Genomic DNA, 23289 nt, shown 5'->3' with positions numbered 1-23289 from the left:
TTAGGTGGGTTACTGCCTGCTTATGTGTCTCCAGGATGTCCTTATAGCCCCTAAATGTTTCATCACACACAGTCCAAGTCATGACGTTTTCTCTCTTTATCACACACTCTGATCTAACTTTTGTTCCTTATGTCTGGTCTGGTCTGATGCTACCATGCTGCTGGTCTGGTGCTACCATGCTGCTGGTCTGGTCTGGTGCTACCATGCTGCTGGTCTGGTCTGGTGCTACCATGCTGCTGGTCTGGTACAATGCTACCATGCTGCTGGTCTGGTGCTACCATGCTGCTGGTCTGGTCTGGTGCTACCATGCTGCTGGTCTGGTGCTACCATACTGCTGGTCCGGTCTGGTGCTACTGGTCTGGTGCTACTGTGCTACTGGTCTGGTCTGGTGCTACCATACTGCTGGTCTGCTCTGGTGCTACCATGCTACTGGACTGGTCTGGTGCTACCATGCTACTGGTCTGGTCTGGTGCTACCATGCTGCTTGTCTGGTGCTACCATTCTGCTGGTCTGGTCTAGTGATTCCATGCTACTGGTCTGGTCTGGTGCTACCATGCTGCTGGTTTGGTCTAGTGCTACCATGCTGCTGGTCTGTTGCAACCATTCTGCTGGTCTGGTCTAGTGATTCCATGCTACTGGTCTGGTCTGGTGCTACCATGCTGCTGGTTTGGTATGGTGCTACCATGTTACTGGTCTGGTCTGTTGCTACCATGCTACTGGACTGGTTTGGTGCTACCATACTACTGGTCTGGTCTGGTGCTACCATGCTACTGGTCTGGTCTGTAGCATGGTAGCACAGTAATTGACCTAATCACTGCTTGTAGGACTGGAAAGGTGGTGCCTGTGCAAACCCTGTCCCTGGGGGTTTCCATGGCAACGTGTTATTGGGGTTGCCTATATGGGGCAATTTAGTGGTTCCTTGTAAAGCAGCTATTTAGTGGTTCCTTGTAAAGCAGCTATGGACCTTATTCTAATCCCCAGTCCCTATTTATTGATCTGTATTTAATTATTGTTAATTATAGCAATCATATAATTGATAGAACCCCTGCCTCTCTCAGTTTATCACTCTCCTCTCTAGACTGCATCTGTTGATAAAAACAACCGTATAGTGTACTGTAGTTTGAAGGACACTGTGTGTAGAAGCATGCATCTCTACCTTCTCTGATATTATATTGCTGCCATATTAGAGGATTCTGATGATTAAAGGTAAATACCTTAACCCCCCTGCTGCTATATTAGATGATTCTGATGATTCTGATGATTCAAGGTAAACACCTTAACCCCCGGTGCTCCAATTATAGGATCCACAGAGCTAGAGAGAAGGGAGCACACCACCCTCTTATATGATGTCCTTGTTTAGCAAGACCCACAGACAGAGATTTATTGTCTGGGGGTGATACCCACTGCTTTCCATGTCTGCGTACCAAATGGCACCACATCTGCTCTATAGTCCACTGCTATGACCAGGGTCAAAAGTAGTGCACTATGTAGAGAGTAGGGTGCCATTTGGGATGCATATCATGACCTATTAAAGTGTCTGCTTCATCCTATTCTATGTGCGGGGTTTGTCTACATTGGCACTGCTCGCTGGTTGGCCTGTGTAGCCACAGTGCAAGAGCGCCCTCTATCGTTATTCACTGTGCTGAGATGTGATCACACTGAAATGATCTTGTACCCAGTGGTCTTGTACCCAGTGGTCTTGTACCCAGTTGTCTTGTACCCAGTGGTCTTGTACCCAGTGGTCTTGTACCCAGGCTCACGGTTCACTGCTGGTGAAGGGGCGGGGCTATCATAAAAAAAAACCTGGTAATACATCATCGGAAGTGTAGTTTAAAACACATTCATAATAGTGTTGGAAGTAACATGTCATAACACAAGACACAAGACAAAACATTTTCCCATTCTGAGTCAAGGCTATTCCCGTAATAGAATGGACATGAACCTTCTTCTGACAGTATAAAAAGGTTTGCCATTTTGGTAATGGCAGCTGGTCAACAATGGTCAGCCAGGGCTGTGATGGGTATTGTAATTTAATAGGATCTCTATGGTTATTCCCTCCGAGATATAAGGAAAATACCAATTGTTCAAACACTCACTATAAACACAGATGAAAACAGAGTAAAAGTAAAAGTAACACAATAAAATAATCTGTTAATCTCACAAAAGTAATTTATTTATATGGCTTTTTCTTTGTATGAGTTGGTATGAACAGAAAATTGGACAATACCTTGGCCGTGTTTTACAGAAAATAACACCTGCATCAGAACCATGTTGTGTAACAACATAACCTCAGCGTTGTGTTTGCATCATGAATGCCTGGCAGGGCAGACAGAGAGGAGCGGTGATGAGGTCATCAAACCTCGCTTCTCTGCTCCGCTCGGCGTCGTATGACATCACAGCACCATACAGAGAACATTCACCCAATGGCAGAGGAGACATGTTAAAGCATCAACACACACTCAAATCAGGTCAGGAGGCCCACATTCAGAGAGTACTGTACAGTAGGTCACTCTCTCTACTGCTGGGAGGCTGTCGCATTCCTGTTCATATTGCTTCACGGAGAGACTGCATACAAACCTCTGTACTGTATGTACCAGCCAGCTGCACTATGACCAGCTGGTTACATATTGACTGAGACATTTTGGCAACAAAGACGATTGAGAAGAAATGAAATATGAGAACACAAAACGCTGAGAGAGAATATCATACAACCTTACAAAGACATGATGATATAATGGCTTTTAGATCCAATTTGTAAGTCGCTCTGGATAAGAGCGTCTGCCAAATTACTTAAATGTAAATGTAAATGAGAAGGCAGTTGGTTTCTTGGATGCCAGCAGCACAGGTCAGTCATGGCAGAGCAGTGACAATGCTGCAGGCCAAATCTGGTCTGAGACAGGTTTGGTCTTTTCACACTAGCGAGCCAAGCCAAGCCAAACTGAGCTGTACAGAGCTGGCCTAGTTATGCACTCACCATAGTTGTTGGAACCGTGGACTGAAGGACAATGTGAAGTCAGCACAGTTTGGGTTAGGTTGTCATGATAGTGTGAAAAGGGTAGCAGACTGGCATCCAGGCCATTTGTAGACTAGTCATATACCTTCTATGTACACAGAGATAGGGGTTAACTGGACAGATCCAATTGACTGAGTCAAAAATACACACACATAAATATTGCCTGTTTCTAGCAAACATGCTAGGGTTTGGTCCTTACAGAGAAGCCCTGAGAAGTCTGTTTCTATGTCGTTGTCCATAACAGATCCTGGTTGCGTGTGTGTGGGTGTGTGTGTGTTTTTGTGTACGCAATAGTGTCTGCTTGTGCACATCGTCAAATAGTTATTTAATGTGACAGACATCTGATGATTTCTGTTGAGATAAGATTGGCAGTGACGGTACTGTCAATATTGGACAATAAAGTTGTATTGTAACTTTGCTAGCGTTGCCTGATTTAATATTGTGTATTGTATTCTATTGTAACTTTGCTAGCGTTGCCTGATTTAATATTGTTGTATTGTATTGTAACTTTGCTAGCGTTGCCTGATTTAATATTGTTGTATTGTATTGTAACTTTGCTAGCGTTGCCTGATTTAATATTGTTGTATTGTATTGTAACTTTGCTAGCGTTGCCTGATTTAATATCGTTGTATTGTATTGTAACTTTGCTAGCGTTGCCTGATTTAATATTGTTGTATTGTATTGTAACTTTGCTAGCGTTGCCTGATTTAATATTGTTGTATTGTATTGTATTGTAACTTTGCTAGCGTTGCCTGATTTAATATTGTTGTATTGTATTGTAACATTGTTGCCTGATTTAATATTGTTGATTTAATATGTTGTATTGTATTGTATTGTAACTTTGCTAGCGTTGCCTGATTTAATATTGTTGTATTGTATTGTAACTTTGCTAGCGTTGCCTGATTTAATATTGTTGTATTGTATTGTATTGTAACTTTGCTAGCGTTGCCTGATTTAATATTGTTGTATTGTATTGTAACTTTGCTAGCGTTGCCTGATTTAATATTGTTGTATTGTATCTTACTTTGCTAGCGTTGCCTGATTTAATAAAGTTGTATTGTATCTTACTTTGCTAGCGTTGCCTGATTTAAAAACAGGATATCAAAGTGCTACATATATGGACAAGTGTCAATCTCTGTCTAAGCACCCGAACCAATATGGCACAACTGTTATAGAGCCGAGATTTAGTGTGTGTGTTTGTGTGTCTAATTTAGGCGTGAATATTTGATGTGTGTGTGAGCACTGGTTGGTGTCTAGGGTCACTGACTCTCTGTTTCTGAAAATGAGTTGCGAACTTTGGCACAAAGACACATGTCCAATCGGCAGCACAGTTTGTTGTGTTGAAAGAAAGCACATGGATTAATGCCAGTCCCCTGATAACAACAAATCACAACTTGAGTCACTGTAACACAAGTTAACATTACTGAGTTGATTATCATCGACATCTACGGCGAGCAAAAGTGCCCAAAAAACACCAGTTGGAAAGGAGATTCAGCTAGCGGTATGCCGGTTCTGATTCTGATGCCAAATCTCTATATACCGCCGCTGGAAAACTCCTCAAACACAAAACCTAATCTGAAGAAATCAAAACCAGGATTACAAACACAGACTAATAATATAACGGTATATAGATATGCAGGGACTTATTCATAAATTGAAATAAAAATAAAAATCAAGAAAATAAAACAAGAAGAAATTAAAACATTTTTAAAAGCCCAACAAATTAATTAGCATTTTCAGTTTGGTTTCATTCTGTATTTCTTTTTGAGAAGTGTGCTTTGCTTGGCATCCGTATTTACTGTTCAGTTCATGCTGTCTGGTTTTTTACATTCCTCTATATAGATACAAACAAGAAGATAGTAAAAAAATTGACATTTGCTTCGTCAAAGATAGTATTCTTGTCATCTTCTCTCTTCTCTATATCACGAGTCACAAGTCCAGACGGTTGCATCATGTGGTTTCTACGTCTCTCGTTTTATTATAGTCTCACTGCATGGCACTTGTCAAGAACCTGCGAGTCAGGGAACCTGAGTTATAGTGTCTATACAGGCAACCATATGGCTCTGCTGTCCTGTCCTTCCCTGTCCTTTCCTTTCCTGCCCTGTCCTACGCTGTTCTGTCCTGTCCTTCCCTGTCCTTTCCTTTCCCGCCCTGTCCTATGCTGTTCTGTCCTGTCCTCCCTGTCCTTTCCTTTCCCGCCCTGTCCTACGCTGTTCTGTCCTGTCCTTCCCTGTCCTTTCCCGCCCTGTCCTATGCTGTTCTGTCCTGTCCTCCCTGTCCTTTCCTTTCCCACCCTGTCCTATGCTGTTCTGTCCTGCCCTCCCTGTCCTTTCCCGCCCTGTCCTATGCTGTTCTGTCCTGCCCTCCCTTTCCTTTCCCGCCCTGTCCTATGCTGTTCTGTCCTGTCCTTCCCTGTCCTTTCCTTCCTGCCCTGTCCTACGCTGTTCTGTCCTGTCCTGCCCTGTTCTGTCCTACGCTGTTCTGTCCTGCCCTGTCGTACACTGTTCTGTCCTGCTCTGTCCTGTTCTGTCCTGCTCTGTCCTGCCCTGTCCTGCTCTGTCCTGCCCTGTCCTGCTCTGTCCTGCCCTGTCCTGCTCTGTCCTGCCCTGTCCTGCTCTGTCCTGCCCTGTCCTGCTCTGTCCTGTCCTGTCCTGCTATGTCCTGCCCTGTCCTGCTCTGTCCTGCCCTGTCCTGCTCTGTCCTGTTCTGTTCTGTGTGTGTGTGTTTGATTATGTCAGTTAGTGTGTGTGTTTGAGTGTATAATCTGCATATCTGTGATATCTCTCCTCCTCACTGCGCCCTCCCGGCATGGTTCTTCCTAGCCCCTTCGCTGCTACCCTCCAGAGCCCAGGATTCCCCCTCGCTGTCCGAGCCCCTGTCCCGATCCTCCTCCTCCCCATCATCATAGTCATCCTCATCTTCCTCCTCTGGGGAAGGCTCTGTCCCCCAGCTGTCCTCCTCGTCCTCAGCCTCAGTCTTCATGGTGGTGGGGGGCTTGGAGGAGGCTGGTGGAATGGGTGGAGGGGCAGGAGGTGGGGAGCTCTCTCCACTGCTCTCTGTTTGGTCCTCAAATGCTTCTGGGTTCTCTAACATCTCCCGGATCAGAGGAGGCATGGGGCCTGGGATCTCCATCTTCAGAGTGATGGCTCTCTCTGCCCCTGTACAGACAGGACAAAGAGAAAAGAGAAACGTTGGCATCATATCTGGAAAGTGATTCCTTTTGGCTTTGCCTGTCCTGTCTGTACTCTCTCCAATTCCTGTATCCCAATCTTATTCTAACTGTCTTGTCAGAAAAATAATAAAATAAAAAGTCTACAACCCACCCTTGATGTTCAAGACAGTTTGGTTCAAACTTAGCATATCTTCAATGTGTGTAAAGACAGTTTGGTCCAAATCTTAGCATATCTTCAATGTGTGTCAAGACAGTTTGGTTCAAATCTTAGCATATCTTCAATGTGTGTCAAGACAGTTTGGTTCAAATCTTAGCATATCTTCAATGTGTGTAAAGACAGTTTGGTCCAAATCTTAGCATATCTTCAATGTGTGTAAAGACAGTTTGTTTTAGCATATCTTCAATGTTCAGTTTGGTTCAAATCTTAGCATATCTTCAATGTGTGTAAAGACAGTTTGGTCCAAATCTTAGCATATCTTCAATGTGTGTCAAGACAGTTTGGTTCAAATCTTAGCATATCTTCAATGTGTGTAAAGACAGTTTGGTCCAAATCTTAGCATGTCTTCAATGTGTGTCAAGACAGTGTTACAGGTGCTCTAATGGAGGATTCTCGACTCTAATCCACTGTACTAATACTGACCCTTGGTGCTGATGCCTCTGAGGTCAGTGATCTTCATCAGCATGCGGGGGAACATGTGGGGTTTGTTGGGGCGTCTGCGACGTGCGTAGATCTTCAGGGCCTCCAGGAGGGGCTCCTGCAACTTGTCCACCTTCTGGGGCTCTTCCAGGTCCATACGGTCTGAGAGATGGACGGGGGAGAGGACAGAGTTATATACACAATACATGATAAACGACCCATCCATCACAGTAGGATTGATGTAATTGCTGATTAATGTAATTAACGAAGTGTAAAGTATAGTGTATCTAAACTATTTTACCTCCAAATTTCTACTGTTATTGTAACCGAGTGAGGAAGTTATCCCGGGCTAACATCTCACAGACATTTAGCTCTGTATGTGCTCTTATCATTGTATTGACTGGCAGTAAAATCATGTTAATCCCCTCGGGGTGCAGTACCTCCAGAGATGAGGGAGATGGCGCTGAGGAGGCCCGTCTCTGTGTCGTCCATCTCCAGAGGCAGCAGCTGGCCAGCAAAGGCAAACACCAGGTCTGTGAGCGGGCCGAAGCCTGCGTTGTGCATCTGGGTCCGGTTCAGGGTCAGCCCGTCGGAGAAGGTCATGGTGTCCTGCTCTGGAGTGTAGCGGGTGCAGATCCTCAACATCTAGGAGAGAGAGAGAGAGAGAGAGAGAGAGAGAGAGAGAGAGAGAGAGAGAGAGAATGAAATGTCTTCATTATTTTACAACTTTGGTGAGTGTAAAGTTTACTGTTAATTTATTATTGACTATTTCACCTTTGTTTATTATCTATTTCACTTGCTTTGGCAATGTAAACATATGTTTCCCATGCCAATAAAGCCCTTAAATTGAATTGAGAGATAGAATTAGAAAGAGAGAGAGAGAGAGACATGAAATGTCTTCATTATTTTACAACTTTGGTGAGTGTAAAGTTTACTGTTAATTTATTATTGATTATTTCACCTTTGTTTATTATCTATTTCACTTGCTTTGGCAATGTAAACATATGTTTCCCATGCCAATAAAGCCCTTAAATTGAATTGAGAGATAGAATTAGAAAGAGAGAGAGAGAGAGAGAGAGAGAGAGGTGGGGGTGGGCGGTTGAAAGAGAGGGGGAAGTATACCATAAATAAAATGGATTATCTGCATACCACAGGAAGTGCATACCACAGGAAGTGCATACCACAGGAAGTGCATACCACAGGAAGTATGACCCATATAGTAGGCTATATGTTTACAAGCATTTTTCGCTAGACTCGCTACACTCGCATTAACATCTGCTAACCATGTGTATGTGGCCAATTTTATTTTATTTGTTCTACATCTATTGTCCATAAAACATCTTCAGCTATTCAACTATCCCTCCATGCAAAGTTATACTTGCAATGCCACCTCTATCCACTGAGAGCCACTGTCCTCTTATCATTACATTTACACATGGCTTTCTGAGTACCAGTTATTATATAATGGGAACCTTTCGATGGATCTCAACTATGACTGGTGAGACTTTATTTGCTGACACAGAGGGGGTTGAGGGGATGGGAAGAACCAGGTAAGTACCAGGATATCCAGGCAGGCTGATTTGAGGAGGGTGATCTGGTCAGCGATGGTGAGGGTGGTGAAGCCAGGGAGGCGCTTGGCAAACTCCACGATCTTGATGATGCACTTGGTGGAAAGCTCACTGAACTTATCCCACAGCCCCAGGTCCAGCTGCACGCGCTGCTCTGCACTGGAGTTCTGGAGGACGGAGGAGATACACAGAGATATATTATGAGCATGGTGGAGACACAGACAGGGTTAAAAGACAGGGTTCTTACTCAGCTAGCTCTCACAGTCTCACATCAGAATTAGAGGTCCGTACATGTCTGTCAAACGTAACATTTTCCAACTCTGAAATCTTCAAGTTAGGTATAAAGTCCGAAGGGGTAAGGTAAGGGATAGGCTTAAAACTAAAATCTAAAAAACAACTTTCTATCGCAGGATTCAAACATGCACAAGAGGCAGATGCTTACGCCCATCCACCATCCACGTCCACAACACCTTAGCAAAACCAAAACCTACTTGAAGGTAACAGCGCTCACTGTTGCCCCTAGTGGCCGGTTTCCATGGAATCTCCCATCGTCCTCAGACATGGATGGACGTTGTATACTGACTTGTATCACGGAGGACCTGGCTGTCTAACTAGACATCAATCAGCTAGAATACTAATATCACTGACTGAACATCAGCCAACCAGGTAGAATGCTCTCACAGTCTTACTTTACACCAACCGATCACCTTACCCCTGTTCTCACACACTGACCATTGGAGAAATAAGATTTATCCTAAACTGGCCTTTTGAGTTGGGAAAGTATACATGTTCATAGCAGATTTGTGTCCGTATGTTCGAACAGAAAGATGTGTGAGACTCTCACGGTGTGGTATTTGCCCAGCTGCAGCAGTGAGGGGAAGGTGTCTTGGTGGGCTTTGCTGACTTTGTTGACCAGCTCCTCCAGTTCTCCACTCAACTCATAACTCTCTGGCAACACCAACTCCTCCTTCACGTCTTTCTTCTTCTTGTTCCTGTCATTACGCACCGCTGAGGGGTGGGGAGGTGGGTGTGGGGGGAGGAGGTGAAGAAGAAGAGGAAGAGGAGGAGGAATGAGAATCTCAGTGACAACATGGATCAGTCATGATATGTAGGCCGAGCCCCTGATGCTCTGCAATTCAGTGATGTTACAAACCAGTTATTAAGCCATAGTATACAATACAGCTTATAACAGTACTTCATTAAACAGAGTGATGCCACTATCTCCAATTCTCTTCCTCCCCCTCTGCATTGAGGTACTCCTGTTACCAGTCACTTATCAGCCCTGTTTACAAACCACCTCAACCACTCCAGTACCCTGCACATTGAGTAAGGTACTAACACTGACCTGTATATACAACCACTCCAGTATCCCTGCACATTGAGTAAGGTACTAACGCTGACCTGTATATACAACCACTCCAGTACCCTGCACATTGAGTAAGGTACTAACACTGACCTGTATATACAACCACTCCAGTACCCTGCACATTGAGTAAGGTACTAACACTGACCTGTATATACAACCACTCCAGTACCCTGCACATTGAGTAAGGTACTAACACTGACCTGTATATACAACCACTCCAGTACCCTGCACATTGAGTAAGGTACTAACGCTGACCTGTATATACAACCACTCCAGTACCCTGCACATTGAGTAAGGTACTAACGCTGACCTGTATATACAACCACTCCAGTACCCTGCACATTGAGTAAGGTACTAACACTGACCTGTATATACAACCACTCCAGTATCCCTGCACATTGAGTAAGGTACTAACACTGACCTGTATATACAACCACTCCAGTACCCTGCACATTGAGTAAGGTACTAACACTGACCTGTATATACAACCACTCCAGTATCCCTGCACATTGAGTAAGGTACTAACACTGACCTGTATATACAACCACTCCAGTACCCTGCACATTGAGTAAGGTACTAACACTGACCTGTATATACAACCACTCCAGTACCCTGCACATTGAGTAAGGTACTAACACTGACCTGTATATACAACCACTCCAGTACCCTGCACATTGAGTAAGGTACTAACGCTGACCTGTATATACAACCACTCCAGTACCCTGCACATTGAGTAAGGTACTAACACTGACCTGTATATACAACCACTCCAGTACCCCTGCACATTGAGTAAGGTACTAACGCTGACCTGTATATACAACCACTCCAGTACCCTGCACATTGAGTAAGGTACTAACACTGACCTGTATATACAACCACTCCAGTACCCCTGCACATTGAGTAAGGTACTAACACTGACCTGTATATACAACCACTCCAGTACCCTGCACATTGAGTAAGGTACTGGTACTGACCTGTATATACAACCACTCCAGTATCCCTGCACATTGAGTAAGGTACTGGTACTGACCTGTATATACAACCACTCCAGTACCCTGCACATTGAGTAAGGTACTGGTACTGACCTGTATATACAACCACTGCCAGTACCCTGTATTGAGAACCTTAACACTTTTGCCACATTTCAGGCTTCAAACATAAAGATATAAAACTGTATTTTTTGTGAAGGTACTAACACTGAATCAAGTAAGTGGGACACAATCATGAAGTGGAACGACATTTATTGGATATTTCAAACCTTTTTAACAAATCAAAAACTGAAAATTGAGTAAGGTACAAACATTCAGCCCTTAATTAATACTTTGTAGCATCACCTTTTGCTGCGATTACAGCTGTAAGTCGCTTGGGGTATGTCTCTATCAGTTTTGCACATCAAGAAGACTGAAATTTTTATACCCATTCCAGTCCTTGCAAAACAGCTGAGCTAAGTGAGGTTGGATGCAGAGCATTTGTATACAACCACTTTTCAGTTCTTTCCACAGATTCTCGAGTAAGGTATTCAGGTCTGGACTTTGACTTGGCCATTCTAACACCTGGATATGTTTATTTTATGAACCATTCCATTGTACCCTTTGCACAATGTTATGGATCATTGTCTTGTTGGAAGACAAATCTCCCTCCCAGTCTCAGGTCTTTTGCAGACTCCATCAGGTTTTCTTCCAGAATGGTCACTGTATTTGGCTCCATCCATCTTCCCATCAATTTTAACCATCTTCCCTGTCCCTGCTGAAGAAAAACAGGCCCAAACCATGATATACCACCACCATGTTTGACAGTGGGGATGGTGTGGTCAGGGCGATGACCTGTGTTGCTACAACCACTCATAACCTTTTGCACAATTGAAAAAGGTCAATTTTGGTTTACATCTGCCCAGAGCACCTTCTTCACATGTTTGGTGTGTCTCCCAGGTGGCTTGTGGCAAACTTTAAACAACACTTTTTATGGATATCCCTGCACATTGGATAAGGTACTGGTCTTGACACTCTTCCATACAGTGCCATATTTGTGCAATATTCGACTGAACCTTGTTGTCCTATTGACACATTTCCCAGGCTTCAAACATAAAGATATAAAACTGTAGTTTTTCCAGAAGAATCAATAAGTGGGCCTCTTGGCTGCATCTTTATTGATATTTCTCCTTGTTGACAAATTTAAAGGAAAAATTGGGCGGCAAAATTATTCAGGTCTTGGTAGATTTGCAGTGGTCTGATTTTGCACATCCTTCCATTTCAATAAATCAAAACAGTGCTCCTTGGGATGTTTAAAGCTTGGGAAATCTTTTTGTATCCAAATCCGATTTAAACTTCTTCACAACTTGTATCTCGGACCTGCCTGGTGTGTTCCTTGTTCTTCATGATGACTCTGCGCTTTTGTTAACGGATCATTGTCTCTGAGACATCTCAGTCAGGTGCATTTGCAGATACGGAGACTTGATTACACAGGTGGATTGTATTTATCATCATTAGTCATTTTCCCAGGTCAACATTGGATCATTCAGAGATCCTCACTGAACTTCTGGAAGATTTGCTGCACTGAAATGTTTGTAAAGGGGATGGTGTGGTGAATAATTTTGCACGCCCAATTTTTCAGTTTTTGATTTGTTAAAAAAGTTTGAAATATCCAATAAATGTCAGTTCCACTTCCCATGATTGTGTCCCACTTGTTGTTGATTCTTAAAAAAAAACAGTTTTATATCTTTATGTTTGAAGCCTGAAATGTGGCAAAAGGTCGCAAAGTTTAAAAAAGTTTGGGGCCGATATACTGATTGTTGTCCTTTGGCACTGTATACCTGTATATACTTGCATTCTCTTTATTTAACTCATCGTAGTTCTTGGTGCATTTCATTTAAATGTTTGATTGTATTTTCTATTATTATCTATATTATCCATTATTATCTATATTTTCATTATCTGATTTTTCCATATTATTATTATCTATATAACTCCTCCCACCCTGGGATGTTTAACCCTCCCATCCTCCCTTTGTATCCAATCCTCCCACCCTTCCACAACCTCCCTCCCTCCCTCCCTCCCTCCCTCCCTTCCCTTTCCCCCCTCCCTATCCCAGTCCCCTCCCTCCATTTATCCCACCCTCCCTGATTCCCACCCTCCCTTGTATTTATCATCATTAGTCCCTTAGGTCAACATTGGATCCCTCAGAGATCCTCCCTCCCTCCCTCCCTCCCTCCCTCCTCCCTCCCTCCCTCCCCCATCCCTCCTCCCTCCCTCCCACCCCCTCCCCCCCCCCCCCTCCCTCCCTCCCCTCCCTCCCCTCCCACCCTCCCTCCCCCCAACATTCCCTCCCTCCCTCCTCCCTCCCTCCTCCTCCTTTGCTCCACTCCCTCCCTGAATAATTTTCCCTCCCAATTTTTCCCTTTTTGATTTGTTAAAAAAGTTTGAAATATCCAATAAATGTCGTCCACTTCATGATTGTGTCCCACTTGTTGTTGATTCTTAAAAAACAAACAGTTTTATATCTTTATGTTTGAAGCCTGAAATGTCCCAAAAGGTCCCAAAGTTTAAGGGGGCCTCCCACCCTCCACTCCCTACCTCCCACCCTTGCATTATCTTTATTTAACTCACATCGTAGTTCTTGTGTGGTTTTCATTTAAATGTTTGATTGTATTTTCTATTATTATCTATATTATTATTATCTATATTTTCCCTATCTATTTTATCTATATTATTATTATCTATATTATTATTATCCTCCCTCCCTCCCTCCCACCCCCTCCCTCCCTCCCCCTCCCTCCCTCCCTCCCTCCCTCCCCCTCCCCTCCCTCCCCTCCCTCCCTCCCTCCCTCCCTCCCTCCCTCCCTCCCTCCCACCCTCCCTCCCTCCCTCCCCCTCCCTCCCTCCCTCCCTCCCTCCCTCCCTCCCCCCTCCCTCCCTCCCCCCCTCCCTCCCTCCCTCCCCCCCTCCCTCCCTCCCTCCCCCCTCCCTCCCTCCCTCCCTCCCTCCCCTCCCTCCCCCTCCCTCCCTCCCTCCCTCCCTCCCTCCCTCCCTCCCTCCCTCCCTCCCTCCCTCCCACCCTCCCACCCTCCCTCCCTCCCTCCCTCCCTCCCTCCCTCCCTCCCACCCTCCCTCCCTCCCTCCCTCCCTCCCTCCCTCCCTCCCTCCCACCCTCCCTCCCTCCCTCCCTCCCACCCTCCCACCCTCCCACCCTCCCTCCCTCCCTCCCTCCCACCCTCCCCCCACCCTCCCTCCCTCCCTCCCTCCCACCCTCCCTCCCCCCCACCCTCCCTCCCTCCCTCCCTCCCTCCCACCCTCCCTCCCTCCCACCCTCCCCCCTCCCTCCCTCCCACCCTCCCACCCTCCCTCCCTCCCTCCCTCCCTCCCACCCTCCCTCCCACCCTCCCACCCTCCCTCCCTCCCACCCTCCCACCCTCCCTCCCTCCCTCCCTCCCTCCCTCCCTCCCTCCCTCCCTCCCACCCATTCTTTCCTTCCTCTCAGGATATCTAGAAATAGCAGAAGGACAATGTGATCTCAGTCCTGACACACATCCCACACAAACATTACACCTATATACATGTCCCATGGGCAAACTGCCTGCCACTCACTCACACACACTGTTACACTCACATCACTTACAATCCCTGAAAGTAGAGCCCTGTGTGGCTGAAAGTGCTACAGCTTCTGTCTTTGTCACAACAGAAGTATCAGTTGGTGCCAACTCATTCACCACTGAGATGACAGTGTGAATTAAACATGGAAGGTGTTGGCAATGTGAGGGTGTGTTGAGAGTGAGATGACTGATGAAACAGGAAGACAGAGTCTGTGTCACAAATGGCACCCTATGCCCATAGGGCTATGGTAAAAAGTAGTGCACTATATAGGGAATAGGGTGCCATTTGGGACTTAAGCAGACTCTTTTTGGTAACATGATTAGTCATAAGGTTGGTACTGTGCCCAGTCTTTCCAAATCACTAGCCTGCTGTTTCTCCTCATACTTCCTCTTAGTTCAGTGGTCACCAACCTTTTCTGAGTCCAGATCACTTTCTGAGTCAAAATGCTAGCCGAGATCTACCGCTCAGATTTATTTTTAACATGACCTAAACACATAAGCCTATGCATCATTAACCAATTAAAACAGTTCTGTGAGGTTTATGCAATGGTAAGTCTGAGTGTTTTCACATTTAGTCCTCTTTAAAAGAACCAATCCCAGTCCTCTTAAAAGTGAACTCTGGTGTGAAAAAGCTGAAGAACTCAGTTCTCTTTGTATTCACACTGCTCTTGCCTTTGAATGAGGACTCAACACTTTTTTTTTATTCCCACCAAATATGTCTCACACTATTCCAACCCCACAATTGAATAAACAGTTAATGAAGCTCTCTTAGCCTACAGATCACATCTTACAAACAAACAATCAAAACAAAAAAATCAGAACTGAACTCCATTTACACTACAATTCATCCCATCCCACATCCCTCATCCCATCCCACATCCCTCAGTCCCTCTTACGTCTCTCATCCCGTCCCACATCCCTCATCCCCTCTTACGTCTCTCATCCCATCCCACATTCCTCATCCCATCCCACGTCCCTCAGCCCCTCTTACGTCTCTCATCCCATCCCACATCCCACATCCCTCAGCCCCTCTTACATCTCTCATCCCATCCCACATCCCACATCCCTCATCCCATCCCACATCTCACAGCCCCTCTTATGTCTCTCATCCTATCCCACATCCCTCATCTCATCCCACATCCCTCATCCCCTCTTACGTCTCTCATCCTATCCCACATCCCTCATCTCATCCCACATCCCTCATCCCCTCTTACGTCTCTCATCCTATCCCACATCCCTCATCTCATCCCACATCCCTCAGCCCCTCATATGTCTCTCATCCCATCCCACATCCCTCATCCCATCCCACATCTCTCATCCCATCCCACATCTCACAGCCCCTCTTATGTCTCTCATCCTATCCCACATCCCTCATCTCATCCCACATCCCTCATCCCCTCTTACGTCTCTCATCCTATCCCATCCCTCATCTCATCCCACATCCCTCATCCCATCCCATCCTATCCCACATCCCTCATCTCATCCCATCCCTCATCCCCTCTTACGTCATCCCATCCTATCCCACATCCCTCATCTCATCCCACATCCCTCAGCCCCTCATATGTCTTCATCCTATCCCACATCCCTCATCTCATCCCACATCCCTCATCCCCTCTTATCTCCATCCCCCACATCCCATCTCATCCCACATCCCTCAGCCCCTCATATGTCTCTCATCCCATCCCACATCCCTCATCCCATCCCACATCTCTCATCCCATCCCACATCCCTCAGCCCCTCTTATGTCTCTCATCCCATCCCACATCCCTCATCCCATCCCACATCCCTCAGCCTCTCTTACGTCTCTCATCCCATCCCACATCACTCATCCCATCCCACATCCCACATCCCCTCTTACGTCTCTCATCCCATCCCACATCCCACATCCCTCATCCCATCCCACATCCCACATCCCTCATCCCATCCCACATCTCACAGCCCCTCTTACGTCTCTCATCCCATCCCACATCCCTCATCCCATCCCACATCCATCATCCCATCCCACATCCCATCCCACATCCCTCAGCCCCTCTTATGGCTCTCATCCCATCCCACATCCCTCATCCCATCCCACATCCCTCATCCCATCCCACATCTCACAGCCCCTCTTACGTCTCTCATCCCATCCCACATCCCTCATCCCATCCCACATCCCTCATCCCATCCCACATCCCTCAGCCCCTCTTACGGCTCTCATCCCATCCCACATCCCTCATCCCATCCCACATCCCTCAGCCCCTCTTACGTCTCTCACCTTCCTTGGACATGCCGACCTCAAAGCACTTCTGCAGTCGGCAGTACTGGCAGCGGTTCCTGGTGACCTTGTTGATCTGGCAGTTCTTGTCTCGGTGGCAGGTGTACACCATGTTCTTCTGGATACTGCGTCGGAAAAAACCCTGGAGACATCAACAGATATATATATATATATATATATAGATATAGATATAGATAGATTGGAGAAATAGAGATAGAGAGAGCAAGCGAGAGAGAGAGAGAATGTGAGAGAGAGGAGAGAAAGAGAGAGAGGAGAGAAAGAGAGAGAGAAGAGAGATGGAGAGAGAGCGATAGGAAGAGAGAGAGAGAAGATATGGAGAGAGAGTGATAGGAAGAGAGAGAGAGAGAGAGAGAGAAGAGGGAAAATGAACAGATTAAATACTATATAGGGAGTGACATTGTAACGGTTACACACTGAGAAGTGAACAGAGAGAAATTATTATGGAATATGGTTGAATGGAATAGAATGAACAACATTGTAACGGTCACGTATCCGTCTGCTTTATTTCAACCTTTAATGCCTGTCCCTTTTTCAAATTCACAACAGAAACATTTAGTATGTTTTGTACTGTTATGATTTCCTCATCCAGGATTCTTTATGTTACATTCTTATGATAATGTCTCAATATTGAGACCTTCTATACTTTCACTTTTATGTCTCACACTTAGTTTTTTTGTGTGTGTGTCTTGTCAGTGTTAAGTTTGAGTTTTGTGTGTGTATTTGTAGTGATGATGAGGAAGATGAAGATGAAGCAGGGGCTTCCTCACCTTGCAGCCCTCACATGAGCTGACTCCGTAATGGTATCCAGAGGACTTGTCCTGGCACACGAAGCAGGGTTTGTAGATGCGTGGTGGGGGAGGTGGAGAGGGAGAGCTGGGGACCATCTCCTCAGAGCTGGTGCTCTGGGTCTCCACCGCTACAGAGAGAAGAGTAAAGAGGTTTATTTGTTGATTGATTTTATTACGTTTTAGCTTGCAGTCGAATAGAGTTGTTAGCGAGCCTTTATGGTGCAGTTTCATTCACTCATGCTAAGGTTAGAACACACCAATTAAAGACAGGCGAGAGGTTTTGGCTGACTATTGGTGGGGAGAAGACTGACATTTTACATTTAGGGTTTGTGTGTCAGGGGGTGCAGATGCTCTTATCCAGAGCGACTTACAGTTCTGCATTCATCTTAAGACAGCAAGGTGGGACAACCACATCACTGGCATAGAAAGTACACTTTTCCTCAATAATGTAGATAGCAAACTCAGAGCAGGTAGGAGGTAGGAGGTAGGAGAGGAAAGAGTCACTGTTAGTTCACTAAAGGCTTTTCATTTATTTTTTATTTAGGATGGGGTGCGAGGGGGGTGCTGTGGGATGTTTTTGGATACACTTTGAAGAGGTAGGGTTTCAAATGTTTTCAGAAGATGGGCAAGGACTCTGCTGTCCTGGCTTCAGGGGGAAGCTGGTTCCACCAATGGGGTGCCAGGACAAAGAAGAGCTTGGACTGGGCTGAGCGGGAGCTGCCCTCCTGTAGGGGTGGGAGGGCCACAAAAGACCAGAGGTGGAAGGACAGCGTACTCGGGTTGGGGGTGTAGGGTCTTAGCATAATATGAGCCCCCCCCCCCCCTCTGAGCAGGGCCCTCAGGTCACAGATCAGAGATTAGTGTGCCTTTTAGAGCTGGGAGGGGCTCATATTGACAGAGGTAAAGAAAACAAACAGTTTAACAGCAGGCAGATAACTGACAATAAGTGGAGGCGTAATTGATTAGATTGACAGATCTCAGTCTCTGATAAGGACTGGTAGCTGAATGGGCAGGGCTGTTGCAGCAGCTAGAGATTCCTCAGTCATTCCAAAACAGCCTGCTGACTGACTCACTGAGACTGGCATCCACTTAACACAACCTCAGGACCAATCTAGCACACACCTGACAAGGTAGCTAAGGTGTAAGGAGATGAGAGACCACAATGTAGAAAGAAGTCTCACTGCTGCAGACTGCAGACTTCTGCCAACCCTGTTCAAACCCAGTCATACAAGCTGATTGTCGTACTACTGATGTCACATGCTCCTGATGTTCTAAATAAGGTCATTGTGCACTGAGCTATGCATTGTATGGATTCCATAAGCCATAAGCCACACACTCACACAGGGGAACAAAACACAACATGCACACAGGCGCGCATACGCATTACATACCCACACACACCAGGCCCTCAAACATGCTAGTTAACATTGCAAACTCTCAGTAAGAGACACACCCCTCCCTAATAACACTTCTTTCAACTTTCACGCCCCTGTCGCCCCTCAAACTTCAACCTCCAAATTTCTCCAGCCCCAGCCTCCAAAACACACCACCCCCTGACACACAAACCAAATTTTATCTTGTTTCCTGGCCCTAAATTCCTCAACTAGGCCCTGTCAGGGTTTAATAGTGGGCCAGGTTTATGAACTGGCCTATAAAGGCAGTCTCATAGCTGGCCAGGCCTTTATTAGGATTCAGTCACCTTGGGCAGCTATTCACACCAGCAGCTGTAGGCCCAGGCCCGTAACAAAGCAGCTGTAGGCCCAGGCCCGTAACAAAGCAGCTGTAGGCCCAGGCCCGTAACAAAGCAGCTGTAGGCCCAGGCCCGTAACAAAGCAGCTGTAGGCCCAGGCCCGTAACAAAGCAGCTGTAGGCCCAGGCCCGTAACAAAGCAGCACCAATCATAAAATAAAAAAACAAGTAGGCTAAAATTCTAACCTTTACTGCCCACACCACCCCCTAGCACCTTCAATGGAAACCACAGGGCTAGCCTAAACTACCTATACCCCACCCCCTCCTCAGTCCCCCTTTCCACCTCTAGTCCCACTTCCCGCCGCAGTCCCCCTTCCCTCCTCCAGTCCCCCTTCCCTCCTCCAGTCCCCCTTCCCTCCTCAAGTTCCCCTTCCCTCCTCCAGTCCCACTTCCCTCCTCAAGTTCCCCTTCCCTCCTCCAGTCCCACTTCCCTCCTCCAGTCCCACTTCCCTCCTCCAGTCCCCCTTCCCTCCTCCCAAGTCCCCTTCCCTCCTCCAGTCCCCTTCCCTTCCTCCTCAAGTTCCCCTTCCCTCCTCCAGTCCCACTTCCCTCCTCCAGTCCCACTTCCCTCCTCCAGTCCCACTTCCCTCCTCCAGTCCCACCTCCCTCCTCCAGTCCCACTTCCCTCCTCCAGTCCCACTTCCCTCCTGCAGTCCCCCTTCACTCTGCAGTCCCCCCCTTCCCCCACCTCCCTCCAGTCCCCCTTCCCTCCTCCAGTCCCACTTCCCTCCTCCAGTCCCACTTCCCTCCTCCAGTCCCCCTTCCCTCCTCCACTACTACTACTGGTACTACTACTACTACTACTGCTACCACGACTTCTAAAACTTCTCCTACTCCTACTACCACCACTACTACTACTGCTACCACTTCTACTACTGCTACTACAACTCCTCATACTATTGCTACTATTGCTACTACAATTACTCCTACTACTGCTACTATTACTGCTAGTGCTACTACTACTACTACTACTACTACTACTACTACTACTAATACTACTACTACTACTACTGCTACTACTACTGCAACTATTACTACTACTACTACTTCTACTGCTACAACTATTACTACTACTACCACTACTACTATTCCTACAACTGCTACTACTGCTACTACTACTACTCCTACTGTTGCTCCTACTACTACTACTATTTACTGCTACTACTAATGCTGCTACTACTGATGCTACTACTACTATTACTACCACTACTACTACTACTACTACTACTACTACTACTACACCTACTGCTAATACTACTACTACTACTGCTACTACTACTGCAACTATTACTACTACTACTACTTCTACTGCTACAACTATTACTACTACTACTACTACTACTATTCCTACAACTGCTACTACTGCTACTACTACTACTCCTACTGTTACTACTATTACTATCACCACTACTGCAACTATTACTACTACTACTACTCCTACTGTTACTACTATTACTACCACCACTACTACTACTACTCCTACTGCTACTACTATTACTACCACTACTACTACTACTACTACTACTACTATTACTACTACTACTACTACTCCTACTGCTACTACTATTACTACCACTACTACTACTACTACTACTACTACTACTACTACTACTACTACTACTACTCCTACTGCTACTACTATTACTACCACCACTACTACTACTACTACTACTATTACTACTACTCCTAATGCTACTACTATTACTACCACCACTACTACTACTGCTACTACTATTACTACCACCACTACTACTACTACAACTACTATTACTACCACTACTACTACTACTACTACTACTACTACTATGCCAACTCCTACTACTACTACTACTACTACTATTACTATGCCAACTCCTACTACTACTACTACTACTGCTACTACTACTGCTACTACTATTACGACAACTCCTACTACTACTACTACTACTACTACTGCTACTACTACTGCTACTGCTACTACTATTACTACCACATCTACTACTACTACTACTAATACCACTACTATTACTACTACTCCTGCTAGAGATAATCATTGACGATACTGACAGCAATATGTCAGCTATCTGACACTTACTGCTTTCTGTTCAACATTTTTTCACATCAAACGATGTTCAAATTCCTTTGCTTAAATTCAACATATCTTACTGCTGCTAATACTGCAGCTACTGCAACTAGATCATGATGATAAACAGCACTGATACAGTATGGAATCTGAGAGCCATTTGACCACTTAATGCAAATAATATTTTTTTCTATACATTTTACATCAAACTATATTGTAATTCCTAAGCCTAAATCCATTAAAAACCTATTTGACCTTACTGATACTGCTGCTGCTGATACTAGAGCTAATCATTGATGATAAGTACAGCAGCAATATGTTATTGGATTGGAGAGCCATTTGTCACTAGCTGCTTACTGTCAAGTGTATGCTTTTCTTATACATTTTCATATCAAACTAACCGTATTCAAAGTCTACAGCCTAAATTCCTAAATGTCTAACAGCTTCATTGTGCTTGAGGAAAATGTGTTTTAGATCAGCCTCAGGAACAGTCCCAATACTGAAGTAACACATCAACCTCTCTACTCTAACCATTCCTTAAAACAGATGCCTGTGTCTGTGACCCAAATGGACACCTTTTCCCTATTGTGCACTATTTTGGACCAGAGCCCTATGGGCCCAGGTCAAAAACGGTGCTCTAAATATGGAATAGGGTGCTATTTGTTATGCACACTGCTTCTGTAGCAGTTCATCTCATATGTATATATTGTATTTTATACCATCTATTGCATCATATCTATGCCACTCGGTCATCGCTCATCCATATATTTATATGTACATATTCTTATTCCATCCCTTTAGATTTGTGTGTATAATGTAGTTGTTGTGGAATTGTTAGATTACTTGTTAGATATTATTGCACTGTCGGGACTAGAAGCACAAGCATTTCGCAACACTCACATCAACATCTGCAAACCATGTGTATGTGACCAATACATTTGATTTGATTTGGAGTTGCAGCAATCCTCTTGGCCATGTATGTTACAAACACTATAGCATTCGTTAGGTATTACTGCACTGTTGGAACATAAGCATTTAGCTCCACCGGCGAAAACATCTGCATAATATGTATATTTGACATTTGATTTGACGATTTCATTTGAACACAGGGTCAGAGAAGAGTTCAGTTGGTAGAGCATGGTGCTTGCACTGCCTGGGTTGTGGGTTCAATTCCCGGGGCCACCCATACATAAAACGTATACACACATGACTATGAATTGCTTTGGATAAACGGGTAAATGGCATGTATTATTACTTTTTAGTGGAACCTCAGTGAGTGTGGTGTGAACTTTTATGCAATACTAGCAGCAGTAAACAAGACTCTGGGGCGATGTGTTTGACAAGTCCTTTGATAAGGACAAACCCTGTGTAGGAACAAGAAATGGATAGTAAATTAGATGGTCTGAGAGGCTGAGAGATTGAACAAGAGTGAGAGAAAGAGAGGGGGTGGAGAGGGAGAGAGAGAAACTAGGACAGCGGTGAACATAAAAATCAATCTGGATCTGTCAACAACATGAACTGGTTCCTGCCATAGTAGAATAGAACCTGACTCCTGTTCTCTCTCTGTCACACACACACACACACACACACACACACACACACACACACACACACACACACACACACACACACACACACACACACACACACACACACACACACACACACACACACACACACACACACACACACACACATTATAAGATGGTGCCAACAGATATGGCAGCTCTGCTTTTAGTTCCTAAGGAACTTTGCAATATTTTGTTTTTTAGTGTGTTATTTGTTACATTATTAGCCCATATTTTGTTTGTATTATTGCATACAGCCAGAAACAACTTTAGGATATCAGAGTGGCGGTAGCTCACGAGCATTACGACCAGGAATACGACTTTCCAAGTTGGATCCTTTGTTCAGGGATTGTCACATACTCACAGAAACATGGCTCTCTCGGGATATACTGTCCCAGTCCATACAGCCAGCTGGGTTCTCAAAACATTACACAGACAGCACGGTATGTGTATGTGACCAATAATTATTTGATTTTATTTGACAAACACACACATTCCATACCTAT

At 45.2% G+C, this 23289-nt stretch overlaps 2 protein-coding genes and 2 long non-coding RNA genes across 5 annotated transcripts in view; all 4 read right to left on the bottom strand.

Moving 5' to 3' along the window:
- Nucleotides 1–2149: 2149 nt before the first annotated feature.
- Nucleotides 2150–3794, bottom strand: LOC135504042 (uncharacterized). Its single transcript, XR_010450058.1, has 2 exons — nucleotides 3491–3794; nucleotides 2150–3441 (listed from the first exon to the last, which is right to left on the bottom strand). It is a non-coding gene; the product is annotated as an uncharacterized LOC135504042 (long non-coding RNA).
- Nucleotides 3795–3827: 33 nt separating this feature from the next.
- LOC135504039 (retinoic acid receptor gamma-A-like) overlaps nucleotides 3828–23289 on the bottom strand; it is a 151640-nt gene continuing 132178 nt past the window's right edge. For both annotated transcript variants that reach the window (XM_064922293.1, XM_064922294.1), the window contains 7 exons: nucleotides 17384–17532; nucleotides 16596–16737; nucleotides 9235–9398; nucleotides 8381–8557; nucleotides 7263–7467; nucleotides 6826–6984; nucleotides 3828–6171 (listed from right to left, as the gene is read on the bottom strand). In XM_064922293.1, coding sequence (XP_064778365.1) covers nucleotides 5804–6171; nucleotides 6826–6984; nucleotides 7263–7467; nucleotides 8381–8557; nucleotides 9235–9398; nucleotides 16596–16737; nucleotides 17384–17532 — 1364 coding nt within the window. In that variant the 3' untranslated portion in view covers nucleotides 3828–5803. The remainder of the gene's footprint in view (nucleotides 6172–6825; nucleotides 6985–7262; nucleotides 7468–8380; nucleotides 8558–9234; nucleotides 9399–16595; nucleotides 16738–17383; nucleotides 17533–23289) is intronic.
- Nucleotides 9478–10738, bottom strand: LOC135504043 (uncharacterized). The gene is made up of 2 exons (XR_010450059.1): nucleotides 10036–10738; nucleotides 9478–9981 (listed from the first exon to the last, which is right to left on the bottom strand). It is a non-coding gene; the product is annotated as an uncharacterized LOC135504043 (long non-coding RNA).
- LOC135504040 (uncharacterized protein DDB_G0271670-like) lies at nucleotides 19932–21093 on the bottom strand (the record flags this gene model as incomplete). The annotated part of the gene is made up of 1 exon (XM_064922295.1): nucleotides 19932–21093. A coding segment is annotated over one exon (792 nt), but the record flags the coding sequence as incomplete, so codon positions are not given.

The sequence above is a fragment of the Oncorhynchus masou genome, chromosome 18 (genome assembly GCF_036934945.1).
Source record: "Oncorhynchus masou masou isolate Uvic2021 chromosome 18, UVic_Omas_1.1, whole genome shotgun sequence".
Lineage (NCBI taxonomy): Eukaryota > Metazoa > Chordata > Actinopteri > Salmoniformes > Salmonidae > Oncorhynchus > Oncorhynchus masou.
Note: the sequence above shows the minus strand (reverse complement) of the source record. Positions and strands in the feature narration are given on the sequence as shown.